This window comes from Odontomachus brunneus, unplaced genomic scaffold, assembly GCF_010583005.1.
Source record: "Odontomachus brunneus isolate Ranch 3 - 2012 unplaced genomic scaffold, Obru_v1 Obru_scaffold_141, whole genome shotgun sequence".
Classification (NCBI taxonomy): domain Eukaryota; kingdom Metazoa; phylum Arthropoda; class Insecta; order Hymenoptera; family Formicidae; genus Odontomachus; species Odontomachus brunneus.
Window position 1 is genome coordinate 475,984 of NW_022639591.1, and position 15,730 is coordinate 491,713.

The following is a 15,730-nucleotide window of genomic DNA, read 5'->3' on the forward strand; positions in this document are numbered from 1 at the left end:
TTTTTTTTTTTTTTTTTTTTAATTAAATATTAGTATTTTTAGACTATTTCAATATTTACATGTGAGTGCAAAATTACAATATTGGTATAATATTGCTGGTATAATATTGCTGTTAAATGATATTTGTTGGGTATTTTGTAATTTTCTCTCTATTCTTAAGCATTAGTCTATACGAATATTTCAAGTTCTCAGGAATTCAAATTGTAGTACATATAATTTCCTAAATTATTCTTAGAATATTCTTCTATGGATTCTTAAAGAATTAGAATTCAGAAAAGCAGAAAACTTCAGAAATACTTTAAGAATTTTTTGTGCTATTTGGTTAGGAACGAGCAACGATAACAACTTTTAAAAAATAATTTCTTTTTAAAAAATTGTCTTTAAAAAATAATTTCCACTCCTGTTTAGTTATCAATAATATTAAGAAAAGTCAACATTATACATAGGCCGATATTCATAGTTAAATCTTATATTTAAAATCGTTCATCTTTGAATATTACGAAGCCAATGAAGTCATCCATACATCTAAAGATAAACTTAAAATGGTCTTATAATTTTCTTACTATTTTACTATTACATCTAGCAGCGAATATTTTCTGTTGCAGCGTCTAAATTAAGCTTATTCAAGGATCTAATAAATTGAAGAGATGACAATAACATTAACCTTCCCTATTTCAAAGAAATATTTTGCCACAAATATATTTTAATTCCTTCGGTTAATTCTTTTGCATGTAGAGACTTTACTCTGCATGTAAAATCATTCTACATATAAAAGTATGCAGAAAAACATATGAGATAAAATCATCAATCAAAAATGAACTTCTAAGATATTCTATCTTTCTAAGATATTTTATTTTGATATTTTAAATACATATAAAATATGATATACATAAAATATGCACCTTGTTTGATAACCTAACATTAACAGAGGAAAGTAGCCAAAAGTGACATAGGCCTCCTAAAGCGACATACCTCTATATCTCATATATTAAATGCTGTATTTTATCGAAACTAATATAAACGTAATTCGTTTTATCAGTTAAGTCATGAAAAATTCATACTTGGTATATTTCTTGTTCTTCTATATGCTAAATTAGCAAATATGGAGTTTTAGAAATTCGTAAATTTTATTTATTTCTATGATTTTATTTATTTCTATGATTTTTATTGACGAATTACGTAGACTAAACAGCGATAATTATCTTTTTGTTCAATATTAAGTTCTTCTACATGCATTTAGCTTTTGTAAAAATATTTTTTGAATATTTTTATCTTCATCACTTTTTTATTGTATACCTTGAAAAATTTGATGAGAATGTGTCTTAAAGTGACATATCTACAGTATGCGACAGGTGCGATACTTTGTGACTAACATAATCTGATTCTAACCTCCCATTGTGACGTGCATTTATTTTAAAATTTAATTTTGTTTAGTTTAAAAATATAACATATATGTAAAATATGTGAGAAATAGAAAAGGTGGAAATGTCAATGATATATTTTTATTTGATTATATTTCCCTTTTGTAACATTATATTTTGAATAAATTAATATTATTCAACCATTAAACGCATTAATTAACTATTTATTATCAAATATTATCATATGTGCAACATGTTATATAACTTCCAATAGGTATGTCGCTTTTGACACCCATTTTCTTTGAACTCCATTTTCGTGCGTTTTACAAAAACATTTTTTATGTTAAATCTAGAAATAATTTTATTATAAAATATGATATTATCTGGTAGAGGATACTTCTAGCTACATGTATATATATTTACATTTATATTTTGAGCTTTACATTAAGACATAACCTTCAAAAATGAAGTAGTATGTCGCTTTTGGCGCCTTTACTCTACTTTGTTAATATTTACGTAGAATAACGAGTAAAATAGATTATTGTAAAAAAAAGAAAAATAGAAAAACTTTAAGTTAAATTGAATTTTTCAAATTCATTAATGCAACAATGTGCAAAAATTAATATTATCGATCGATTTCTGTATCGTAGTCGAAGTAGCCACAAAATTGAAATCAATCGAATCAATAATTTTCTAGATATATTTCCCGGGATATTTTATTTAAAAAAAATTATTTCGTGACTAACGTGTTTAAAGTTCCAGTACTGTTTATAATAAAGAGATCAATATAATTCAACAAGTTTACAATCCTATATCATATTCAATAAGTATATCCATAGTGCATATATAATGATAAAAATCTCTTCAGTAACGATTCTAGACTACAAATGAACCGATTTTTCATCTGCTGTTCCCTCAGTTACGCTAAATTGATGCTTATCCTTCCTATCTTCGTAATAAATACAGTTAGGCTATTACAGGCTTATACAGTTAACTCAATTTTGTTATATCTGATGTTTCTATTATTTTAAGACGACTATTTGTTCCTTAATTAAATATGTAGACTAACAAATAATTTATAATTTGTAGAACAATAACACTTAAAAAGATTTTTTCAAATTCCAAATAAAAGAGTTACAACTTGTATATTAATTTTTTAGTCTTTGAATAATTTAATTATAACATATTTTTTTAGTTTATAATGTTATATTAATTTTTCATCTATAATATATTATTCTCTATAATACGTTATGATAATAGAGCAGTGGAACCATTAGGAAATACTATTTCATTTTTTTGAGAGATAAATTAAAAACTATTTCACAAAATTGAAATTAGTTTACGTTAAATTTTCGTTAAATTGTAATTTCAAGTGTTTTTTTTTTATAACGTGTTCTTTACGTATTTTGTTTATTTATATAGTAATATTAATGTAATTCAGTTTTTTTGAAGTTATGTTTTGAAAGGATATTAAGAAATAAGTCAAATGAAATATCTCATTTATCTTACAAAAAGTTAATTTTTACTGTCTTTAGATAAATATTACTGTATGATTGAATTTTACACAAATATTATTTTTACATTCAGAGCTAATTTTGGCACTTACGATGTAATGGCCTCCTCTTGTTGCTTTTCAATCTCCATTTCACCATTTATATCATTTTGAAACATCTCTTTATTAAACTAGTTTACCAGTGTACCTCTGTTGCTCGTTCACATTTCGCGTTACATAGGTTAATGTAAAGCTGTTAAACCGAGATATGGTGACAGATTGCTGCTTTGAAACAACATTGTTTATTCCTGGAATGTTCTACAATCATGATGTACGAATATTTAGATTTATTATGCCTGAGTAGGCCAGTCGATATCTCGATTTTCTGAGATGGAACTGCATTAATGGAATCTGATATATACACTGCGCATATGTACTTATACTAATTTTTGTAGGTTAAATTAGAAGTCAAGCATCTAATGATTTAACTGCTATCCCGTTAGCTGTAACACTTAACAGGCTAGAAATCGTGAAGTTTATTATTACTAATTCTTAATATATACCCAAAGTTCCTCTAACAATAAATATTATTCTAAGGACTCTGCACGCACACGCGTTTCGACAATGCTTCGTAGATACCTCTCTAACTTCACGAATTTTCAACAAATCTTCCAAGAATTTTGATACAATATTTTTTAAATTATAATCTTTTAAAAAGTACTACAGAAAGAAAACTATTTTTTTTTCAAAATTTCTACTATAGTATTTCCCTTTAATATCCACTAGACGCTTTCGCGTTTCAGCGCTTATATCGAAATGACGAAAGCATTCTCGATTTCCCAGACTTTACCGCACACACGCGCTCCGAATCACCGATTCGATTTAACATCTGTCATGTTTAAATGAGAATCGACGAAAATAGCGTTGCCCGTTCGTCGTCGTGACAGTCCGGAAATCCGCGTAATCTTTGGAATGATAGGTCGAGAGACGTGTGGCGACGCGACACCACGGAAGCAGAAGTACAACGTGAGAGGTGATCCTTATCATATCGCCTCTTCGGACTCCCACGAAAAAGCGATAGCCATATACGATCGTTCTATGATCGCAGTAACCAAATAAACAACGCTTTTTCGATCATTAAACACGCCATTTTCTGGGTTAATGTACGTACCAGTCTATGGTAACGCGCCTCACTTTATAACTAATATCGGATGTTATTATTGGTGATACTTTAGATATTAAGGACAAGTTTCATGAGCAGCCAACCGAATGAAACGTTCACGTTTGCATTTTAACGGCCGCCGTAAACGCGCGCTCACTCGTGAAAAGGCTTGCGGAAAAAGTATGTTACATAAAGCACGCGATATCGCGCGGACTGAATTTAAAATATTCCGTTATTATAAATGACGATACTTCGGCCGTGTTTTAGACTGACCCCGCGAAAGAGGATTAAAAATAGCTATGTATATAAGGCTATCCCGTGAAAATTTATATCTCCCAATAGCCGACGCATAAATCTCGTATCGAGGAACACACGCGCACGTGTGTATATGTGTATGTTGTGTAAGAGAGAAAGAGAGAAGGATGTATGATTTTTCTATTTTCTCATCGTATTTCAATCTCGTCGTATATAATTTTATTTTAAAATTTAATACTCTTTGTTTCACGTATCAGTCTGTGAGACATGAAATCGATGATTTTTTAAAATAAAAAAAAAGAATTCTTTTTTAATCAATTTTATTGTTACCCAAATTTGATCGTTGGAATAGTCTAATTTTTAATCAATAAAGCAAAAATATCAATTCCTGAATATTCTTATTGTTTTGAGCTTTAAACTTTCAACATATCTCTGTTGAATATATATGCACATATTGAATATATTAACAGGGTGTTCCCGTTTAAGACGTCCTAGAAGAAAAATATAAATAGAACAGATAAAAGTGAAAAATATTGTAGAGATTATTTCTTGAACAATCACGTAAAATTTCGAGTTATTAAATAAAATAGATGACAAAATCAGAGCGCGCGATGCAGCAGGCGGGACATACAGCTCGCCGCGGCCGGCGAAGAAAATGGTCGATTGCTCGCGCGCCTGTCTCATAGGCTCAGAGGTGCTAGATCTAAACCATAGTCACCGCGCCGCACTGCGCCGAGACGTAAGAGCAGCGATGCAAGCCAATGGCCTTGTCATTCCCTTCGCCGCGCGCTATCTATCGTTTCTTGATCAACTGAAGGATACTAGACTTCGAGCGACTTCAGCGGTTCGAGCGCTCTTCCCTTTTTCACACAATATTCTACAAATAATTCCTCGGAAACTATTGCGAATATCACAAAACGACACGAGACTTTCTTGCTCACTTTAATCCGTTCTACGTTCTCGCAAAGTTTAATCATAGTGGTCTGGGACACCCTGTATATACATACATATAGAGTGTTCATCATTCTCAAACTTCGCGAGAGCGTAGAACGGATTGAGGTGAACCTTATAGTCCTATATCGTTTTGCGATATTCGTAATAATATTAATTAATGAAGATTTGTGAATGATCATGCGAAATATGATAGATGAGTTGTAGTGGCGACGTCTACAATTGTGTGTTTGTAATTACTCGTATGTATTTATATTAGGTAAAACTAAACAAAAAAGTCCTCTGCCATTTTCCTAATGACCTTGTAGATTTTTAATTATTAATTAAAGAAGATATGCGGATGGTCGCTCGCGATATATTAATGTTATCTAATTAAACAAAAATTTATGAAGTTATTAGAAAAAGATAGAGAATTTTTTGTTCAGTTTGATCTAATGTACAAGCACATATGACGGCATATATGCCACTATAACTCATCTACCATATTTCACACACATAATCACAAATCTTTTTTAATTTAATTTAATTTAATTAATATCTCAATAATTATTGCAAATATCACAAAATGATTAGAACTTTTATATTCATTTTAATCCGTACTATGCCTCCACGAAAAGTTCAAAGGTTGTTCTGGGACACTTTATATTTTTCTTCGATTAATTATTTATCTTAATTTTATATATTAATCTTTTATTTACTTATCTGTTAACCTCTTATTGTTTTATTTATTTTAACTTCTATCGATTACACGCCATATATACAGATAATTTTTTTATTGACACGTACAACACGTCAATCTATCAAAATGTTACTTCTGTTTTCAATGTTTCTTTGATCAACAAAAGTCAGCACTCCGAGTTGTCATAATTGTGAGTAGTTGCTGACGCATTGATGCAGTAATTAGTCAATCAATAAGAAACAACCAATCACTATGCAAATCCGTCAGTAATTGTTCACAATTCGCCATAGAAGAAGGAGGGCGTTCTAGGTGGCGGCGAAATGTTGTGCGTTCGAGATCTGCGTATCTTTTCGTTCCAGAGAGAAAAAAATATCGAGAACGCGGTTTACTAAATCGGGACTCGAACCCGGGTTCTTTCGCTTGCTGGGCAACTACTCTAAACCACTGAGCTACCTGACGTTCCACGCTCACGACACTCTCCTCTCTCTCTAGATAACGCTTAGTGATACCATTCGGAAGCGGCATTTCTGGCGCGATCCTGAACACACGGCGACTACAGAGAGAAACAATTTTACCGTACCAGGTAGTACAGCTGTCAGTCTCTCAAAGTCAAAGATTGTTATTGCAACTCGAGATGCTGCAACTTCATTGGGAAAAAGTGTTCAAACCGTTTCGCTCTCCAGTATAAACTCCATTAATGCAGTTCCATCTAAAAAAATCGAGATATTGAATTATCCAGTCAGGCATAACAAATCTAAATATTTATACATCATAACTATGGACCATTTAAGAAATAGACAACGTTGCTCTAAAGCAACGATCTGTCATTGTAAAGTATTGTACAGATAACTAACATTAGTTCTACATTTATTTTCGTTTTATCGCCTCCGGACTCACGACTTAGTGACGTTATTACGGCTTCGTGAGCGTTCGTGCGCCTTCGTTTGCCTTTTTCATTTTGATTGGCTATCGTGTGCGACGTGAGCTCCCCGTTACTCAGGGCGTTAGTATTATTGCCCGTTTATGTCGGCGAGAGAGAACACCTCGGTCTTGTTGTATAAGTACATTGTTACCAGTTTAAATATATAATCTACTGCAGCATACAAGTGTATTCATTGGACTGAATTAAGCAGCGGAAATTCATCCCGTATGGTTTCCCGAGGCTGCATTGTTAGGTGATCGTAAAATCCGAACATATACGAAACAGTCACTACATGTCGATTTAACAGCTTTACGTTAACCTATGTAACGCGAAATATGAACGAGCAACGGATTGGTAATCTCGTTTAGTAAATATATTTCAAAATGATATAAATGATAAAATAGAGGCAGAGAAGCAATAAAAGAAGTAATGTCGTAAATACCGAAATTAGCTCTGGGAATAGAAATAATATTTGTATAAAATTAGCATAGACACAGGATGATTCTCTATATGATGATAGATCGCTGCTTTGTAGCAGTGTTGTCGATTCCTTGAATGATCCTCTAATAGTCCATAATCATAATACACGAATATTTGTGGCGCCTGACCAAACAACTCGATATTTCGATTTTTCGAGATGGGACTACATTAATGAAGTCTGGTGTGCACGGTAGCTCACCTAGTATATACTTTCTTCACAAGCATACTGTAGCATGCTATAAAGTCCCAAAACTGACATCATTGTAGCCTCGTTTAATCTAGATGCTTCCCTGAATTATCTCGTCATTATTTATGACGAAACGGTTTGAACACTTTTTTCCCAATGAAGTTGCAGCATCCTGAGTTGCAATAACAATCTTTGACTTTGAGAGACTGACAGCTGTATTACCTGGTACAGTAAAATTGTTTCTCTCTGTAGTCGCCGTGCGTTCAGGATCGCGCCAGAAATGCCGCTTCCGAACGATATCACTAAGCGTTATCTAGGGAGAGGAGAGTGTCATGAGCGTGGAGCGTCAGGTAGCTCAGTGGTTCAGAGCAGTTGCCCAGCAAGCGAAAGAATCCGGGTTCGTGTCCCGGACTAGCAAACCGCGTTCTCGATATTTTTCTCTCTCTGGAACGAAAAGATACGCAGATCTCAAAAGTACAACGTTTCGCCGCCACCTAGAACGCCCTCCTCCTTCTATGGCGAATTGTGAACAATTACTGACGGATTTGCGATTTTTCGAGATGAGACTACATTAATGAAGTCTTGTGTGCACGGTAGCTCACTTGGTATATACTTTCTTCACAAGCATGCTGTAGCATGCTGTAAAGTCCCAAAACTAACATCATTGTAGCCTCGTTTAATCTAGATGCTTCCCTGAATTATCTCGTCATTATTTATCAGAGCATTCGGGCAATCGTGAGCATAAATAACGCGAGCCGCGTTATTAAAAGAACGTAAATGGTCAACAATGAAACAAATTTGGTCATCAACCATAACCATCATTCTACAATTGCGTAAGTGTGGCTTTAAGTGGCTGTAAGTAATTACGACAACCAATCAGAATAAAGCAACTAGTTAATAAAACGCTCTAATTGGTTGACTTTTACATTCACGACCACGCTAAGATAATTGTGACCTTTAAATATACTAACATGCACGATACACATATACAACTATCTGAAAAAGATTATAAATACGGAAAATGACATAGCGATCGTGGCGAACGGACGAAAGGAGAAGGAAGACTGGCGACACATCATGTATTAACGTATCCGCGACAGCGTGAAAACATATGAGGTCGACTTCCTAGCGTATAAATCCCAGTAACCTTCGCACGGCCGAAACAGGTCACCGGCGGATCGATTTATGCGCTGCAATCGATTCCTCGTTTGCCGAGGTCGTTCATTATCGCGATCTGCTTGTTGTACTCCTCTCTTTTCGTTGCTCGCTTATTGCCGGGATATACAGGAAGAAGCGACCTCAATCGTTCGTTCTTCTCATCAACCACAAAGTATATGACGACTAATTAAGTAATTAAATAGAACTGAATTCTCGACCTTTTATCGTATCCATAAAAAGCTAGAGTCATTTCTAGCGAGAAATCTAAATTTTCGGCGACGTGTTTTCTAACACTTCATCTGTGACTATTAGTACGTTATATCAGTACGTTTCCGAAAAAGTAGTTATATTACTAATAAAATAAAATAAAAGATATATGTGCCCTTTCCCTCTCGAATTAAAATCATATATTTAGTAAGTCAATCATCAGTTAACTTTTTGTACACAGTAAAAATATATATTACGTTTTTCATATAAAACCTTTTTACCATATATTCTAATAATGTAGGAATGGACCGTAAAGAATATACACATAGTAAATTGTTTAACATCAGAGACATTAGATAATTCCTAAAATATACATAACTTATATGAAACAAAAGAATAATAAATTGTGACAGAATGTTGATATGTTCTTTAGTTGCAAAATTTTACAGTAATTTTTATCATAAAATTTTCTTCGTATTAAATAAATAGAAATCCACGCAACTCTCAAGATATTAATGTCGCTTCTTCTAGTACAGGACTCAAAAGATTCTCTTTACCATATTTCTATTTATTTTAGTACAATTATGACAAGATAAAGTAAAATTAATAAAAAAATACTTTAATTAATTATCATGGTGATTTGCATCATTATGATTTGTCAAAGAATAAAGTAACGAAGCCGATTATAAAATATCTTTTTTAATATTACTATAATGTAAATATATATTTCAATGTTTTAATAATGTAGAAACTGTGACAGACATGTTATTTATAATAATCCAATAAAAGAAAATATTCAAAATTTTAACGCAATTTGAAAGTTAATAAAAAAGTAAAAAGTGAAAAAATCAAGATATCGAAAAAATGGGAGATATTCATCGCCGAGAAAATTCAGGAAACATTAGTAAATAACATAATCAATACAGTTCAAATTTTCTTATTTTTGAGAAATTATTGTTTATAATCACTGAAATTATTTTATACATTGAGAATAGTTTAGTTATTTATTAAGAGGTATTGTGTATACTTTCTACGAAAAATAAACATAATAAATGACAAAAAGAAACAGAAGGAAATTTGTCCCGTTTTTTACACAAAATCTTTAAGTTGTTAGTTATTTATTTTGTAATGATCCATATTATCAATACATTTTTTATGACGAACCCCGTATCATTAAGAAAGTTAGAAATAGTAATTAAAAAGTGTAAAACATTATTGATACAATTATATTGAAAATGTAAATTGATTATAAATGAATATAAATAAATAATAAAAACTTCCCTAAAACTAAAATCACACAATGCACGATATCATGCCTTTTTCAATGCATGCTAACCAACGGTTTAATTCACTATATAAATCTTTATTGTGCATTCGAAAGTCTATGGAGTGAACTGCACTGCTACTCCGTATACACATATCAGAAGTAGTACATCGTATGTTTTTAGCTTTAAGTTAGCCCGTCCATAAATTCATTTTTTTAGGAATCTTATAAAGTTTTAATTAAAATAATGGAAATTAAAGTTAGCACTTTTTACATATATTGCATGTACGAAAATAGCTTCCGATAATACGTTTTTAATTAAGGTAGACCGAAGCGAATCGGGTTACAAGGTAAATCGAATTCAATATAATCTCTAAAACAGTTATTGTTAATATTTTGTTTTAAATAAGCTGTTTTATCATGCCAGTTAGTAACTATTAGGTGTACAACTTTGCTTCCGCCGTTTTTTTTCCGAAATTCGAGGCTTTATTGTAAAAAACTGGTTATGCATTTAGGATTCAAAGTATTGTCCATCGCTGGTCACTACTTTCTCCCATCTTTCGGGCAGCGTACGAATCCCGCGTCGAAAAAACTGATCATCTTTTGAGGCGATCCACGAATCGATCCAATTTTTTACTTCTTCATAAGACCGGAAGTGCTGGTCAGCCAGGCCGTGTGCCATTGATCGAAACAAGTGATAGTCAGAGGGAGCAACGTCTGGAGAATGCGGCGGGTGGGATAGGACTTCCCATTTCAACGTTTCCAAGTATGTCTTGACCACTTTCGCAACATGGGGTCGAGCATTGTTATATTGCAAAATCACTTTATCGTGTCTCTCGTTGTATTGCGGCCGTTTGTCTCTCAATGCTCGGTTCAAACGCATCAATTGCGTTCGATACCGATCGCCTGTGATTGTTTCATTCGGTTTTAACAGCTCATAATACACTACGCCGAGCTGGTCCCACCAAATACAGAGCATGACCTTGGAGCCATGAATATTCGGTTTGGCCGTCGACGTGGAAGCATGGCCGGGAACTCCCCATGATTTTCTGCGCTTGGGGTTATCATAATGAACCTATTTGTCGCAATGCCCCAGTCACAATGCAATGCAGAAATCCCTTCCGTCTTTGCCTTTCAAGCAGCTGTTCACAAGCAAATAAACGCCGTTCAACATCTCTCGGCTTCAATTCGTACGGCACCCAATTTCCTTACTTCTGAATCGTTCCCATGGCTTTGAAGCGTTTTGAAATGGCTTGTTGAGTCACTTCCAATGATCGTGCCAATTTTTCTTGATTTTGACACGAATCTTGATCAAGTAATGCCTCCAATTCTGCATCTTCGAAAACCTTCTCTCTTCCACCGCTATGCCGGTCTTCGACGTCAAAATCACCGTTCTTGAAGCGTTGAAACCACTCACGTTCTTTCATTAATAGCGGTCTCACCATAAATATTTGAGAGTATTCGATGAGCCTCAGCCGCAGGTTTCTTCATATTGAAGCAGAAAATTAAAACCTCCCGCAAATGACGAGAATTTGGCTCGTAAACTGACATTTTCAATCGAGAATAACTTTATGATGCAGACACAAATCGACTAATATTTCTATGTTGACAGATGCCCAAGTTTATTGTATGACGTCTATGATGTATTTATTTCGACCACCACTTACCGTTAAAGCCATCTATAGGAAAACGGCGGAAGCAAAGTTCTACACCTAATATACAATAGCATGATAAAATAGCTCATGTAAAACAACATATTAACAATAACTGTCTTAGAGTTTATATTGATCTGACTCACTCTATGATTCAATTCGCCTCGGTTTACCCTATAGCGATCAAACTACTCTTAAGGTTTTAATGAAAAACAAGATGATAAAAGAGACTTGTAAAACTATTACAAAGTACAAGACATTTGACGTTTTGAAGTAATTGATATATAAAGTACACAATTTTTGATGAAAAATATATGACAGCTAACTTAGGGGGATCTTGCATAGGGGGCAATATTGCATACGAAAGTAGTCAAATCGTCGCAATTCACATCGTCTATTCTATAATAGTCTAACAGTTTGATAGATACGATATCGTCACATAACGCGATAAACTCAGTCACTATGTAATACATTAATCAATAACTTTATAATAGTACTGTCACGAACGAACTACCTTAAGCAGACTGATTGCCACAACATCTAATTTTCAGACGAAGCGAAAGTAAAAAATTGTTAGTATTTCCATATATATTTTTTAACTGATTAATATTATATATAACAAATGCAACAATTTCCAACAGTTGCTATCAGAGTATAGTATTTTATAAAAGAAATAAGCTCCTATTCCATACTATTTGTCTTCCATCATCGGCTCTTTTTCTTTCTAAATTTCTTATAGTGAAATTTCACTCGAAAAGTGAATATTTTTACTCGAAATTAAAGCATAAATCTGATATATTTTATTGTCACAGAAACATATTTATTCTAATTGATTGAAACATTCAGTCATATGAAGTCATAGCATACTATAAGCTGAAATGAAATATGTATTTTCGCGATTTCAAGTGACAATATTTTCACCATCATTTTGAGCCAAAATATTGCCACTTTTCCCAAGTTTTGAGTAAGATCCCACTCTAAGAAATTTAGGAAGTGCCTTATACTTTGTGTAAAATCATAATCTATATCTCTATTATATTTCGTTTTAAATCTTCTCTTATCGGATGTTTTCTTGTTGCAGGTACGTTCAAGTTCCTTGACCTCGCTGGACGCCTTGGGCAGCAGCATGCTGGACACGGGGGAGCACCATCTGGGAAGTGGTCCCTCGCAGCAGCAATCCCATCACCTGCACCACCATCAGCAACCCCATCAACTGCAACACCACCCCCACAATGTCATCGAGTGCAGTCCTCGATTTCTTGTGCCGAACGCGACGCCCGCCGAGGGTGCACATTCTAATCGTACCAGGCATAAACTCTCGCGGTCTCAAGTAAGTAAAAGTGATATTAACTATTCCTTCACTAATATGTTACGTTAGCTTGTTATAAATCAGCTCATAATAATATGTTACTGAGAGCGTCAAAAAGTTTAGTATTTAGTAGTAGTTTTAGATAGTATTTATTTTTATTCAAATTTGACTTTTTATTAATTTCAATATAAATAAATAATAACAGTCAATAGGTAATTTGTTACATAGAATTTTTTATGTTTTCATGTTTTCATATTTTATGCGTAGAATCGGAAAACGAAGGCAGAATTTCTTTATCATTCACAGTTTTTTTATTGTGACAGTTATTTGAAATTTAATATATTGTGTATGGGACATTTCCCACACATAAACAATTCGTAAATTAAATTTTAGTAATTATTTACTATTTACTTTTTGGTAATTATTTACTATTTACTTTTTAGTAATTATTTACTAATTATTTATTATTTATTTATTTATTTATTAAGAGACACTTTACTAATAACTTAAATCTTGACATATATTGTCAACGTCAATGTTCTGAATAACTTTCAAAAGGTTTTAGCTGTCGCTCATTATTTATTAAAAAGTTATTAAGAAAGCAACTTTTATAAATTGAACACAATTTTTACATGCAGTATATATTAAAATATAACAGAAAACAGTATATGTATATACGCGGGAAAAGAGCCCTTGCACACCCTCCTCAAAAAAATTAATCCAACCCAATATATCATTTACATAGTTTTACAATAAGAAAAAATATAAAAGTACAAAAGATACAGAGAAAGAATAAAAAAATGTAAAGAAGTTAAATTGGATTAGTTTTTTGGAAAGAGGGTGCAGGGGCAGGGGCTCTGCCTTTTTTCATGTATATATGTGTACTGTTTACTATATTCTAATGTATGCTATATATAAAAATTTCGTTCTATAAAAATACGATATATAATACGATACAATTTGCAGAAACGTTAGGTATTCTTAATATATTCTAATACCTGAGACACATTATTTCATTACGAACGATTTTTTTCCACACAAGAAATTCCACAAAGATTCGAAATTGTATGTCATATGAATAAATTCGTATAAATACATCTTCGAAGTTCATGAAACTCTGTTGAAATTATCCAAGCGACTGACTGACTAAGACACGACGAGACAGTGACTAAGAGTAATAACATTGAGCAAAATTTACCAAGTAACAATATCTTACATATTTTAAAGGAATCAAAATAGAGAAATAGGCTTCGAAATACTATGAATATATTTGTATATAGCACGTGTATAGCACATATTGATTCCTTAAATATGTACACGGTATCGGAAAATTACGTTTTATATATGAAAATTCTTTTGTTAATAACTTTTTAACAAACATGAACAACAACTAAAACCTCTTGAATATTACTCAGGAGGGTGTCTTTGATAATATATATAACAGGCAAGATTATTAGAGATGGGTTCTCTAAATAAAAAATATATTTACCATTATTTTTTTTTAAATCAGTCGTACAATCAATAGAAAGTCACCAATAGGAAACGAGATGAGAAATACACGAATTACCGTATCTCTGATAATTCGATCATCAGTTAAGTTGTTATCTAATCAACGTGACAGTATGTGTCAACGTGTTAAGAATCATAATATCAACAGATATAATACACACTTTGCCGTTTAGCATACATTAAAGTCTGAGCACTAGAGGCGATTTTGTAATAAATATCCAAGGGAATGCCGAGAGAGCGCTTTCCATAAAAGCTCATACTTCCTTCTCTTGATTCCTTCCCCTGCGAATATCGCCGAATCGCCAGTAATTACAATTTAACATTCGGGATAAAATATCGTTCACATTTTGTTGCCGTTTTCATTTGCGTACGCTGGACATAAAATTAACGCACTGCACTTAATCGAAAAGAGAGACTCCAATTTATTTTCAGCAATGTAACTCCAGTCATATTTCCTCCGCGAGAACTTACAATGTTTATATGCATTTGCTCATGTTATATACATGTAGGGCGTATCCGTGTTTTGCGAGATATAATCTAAACTTTCATTATTAAATATCTTAGTAATTAACTCTCTCGAGTTCAACAAAGTTACTGTTGAAGTTCATTTTAGATTACGTGCGCAACTGCCGCCTTTTTCGCTGCTTCCTCTTTTACGTTTCTGGAATTCTCGGCTTTTTCATTTTAATCGTTTATAATTGACCGCATTCCAGGCAATTTAAAAAAGAAAAATAAAAATAATTATCATTTCAAGCTTTTCAACAAAGGATGTACCGTTATATAAGAAAGACGATCGCGAAAATCGTTGCGCTCTATAGCACGATGTATTGACTTATCGTTTTGTTCATGTAATGAAAAAGGACAAATCGGTGTATGATAATCCGGATGGAATACACATACGGCAACATAGAAAGAATAAACGCATAAAAATTCAATATAACGTTCAAAAATTTTCACTTTATATCCGGGCTCATCCGCTCGATCAACAGCGGGCGAGAAAGCAACAAAACACAACGAAATGTTTCCCGCCCTGTATATCATTTGCATTATCCCCGCTTAAACTAACATGACATTTGAGGGAAACCTAAATCTCTCTCTCTCTCTCTCTCTCTCTCTCTCTCTCTCTCTCTCTCTCTCTCTCT

The 15,730-nt window shown here is 32.9% G+C and overlaps 1 protein-coding gene across 25 annotated transcripts in view; it reads left to right on the forward strand.

The window, feature by feature from the left end:
- Nucleotides 1-15,730, forward strand: part of LOC116850282 (pleckstrin homology domain-containing family G member 5) — a 734,731-nt gene that overhangs the window by 331,500 nt on the left and 387,501 nt on the right. For all 25 annotated transcript variants that reach the window (XM_032828362.1, XM_032828366.1, XM_032828360.1 and 22 more), the window contains one exon: nt 12,852-13,100. In XM_032828362.1, the coding sequence (XP_032684253.1) occupies nt 12,852-13,100 (249 nt within the window). The remainder of the gene's footprint in view (nt 1-12,851; nt 13,101-15,730) is intronic.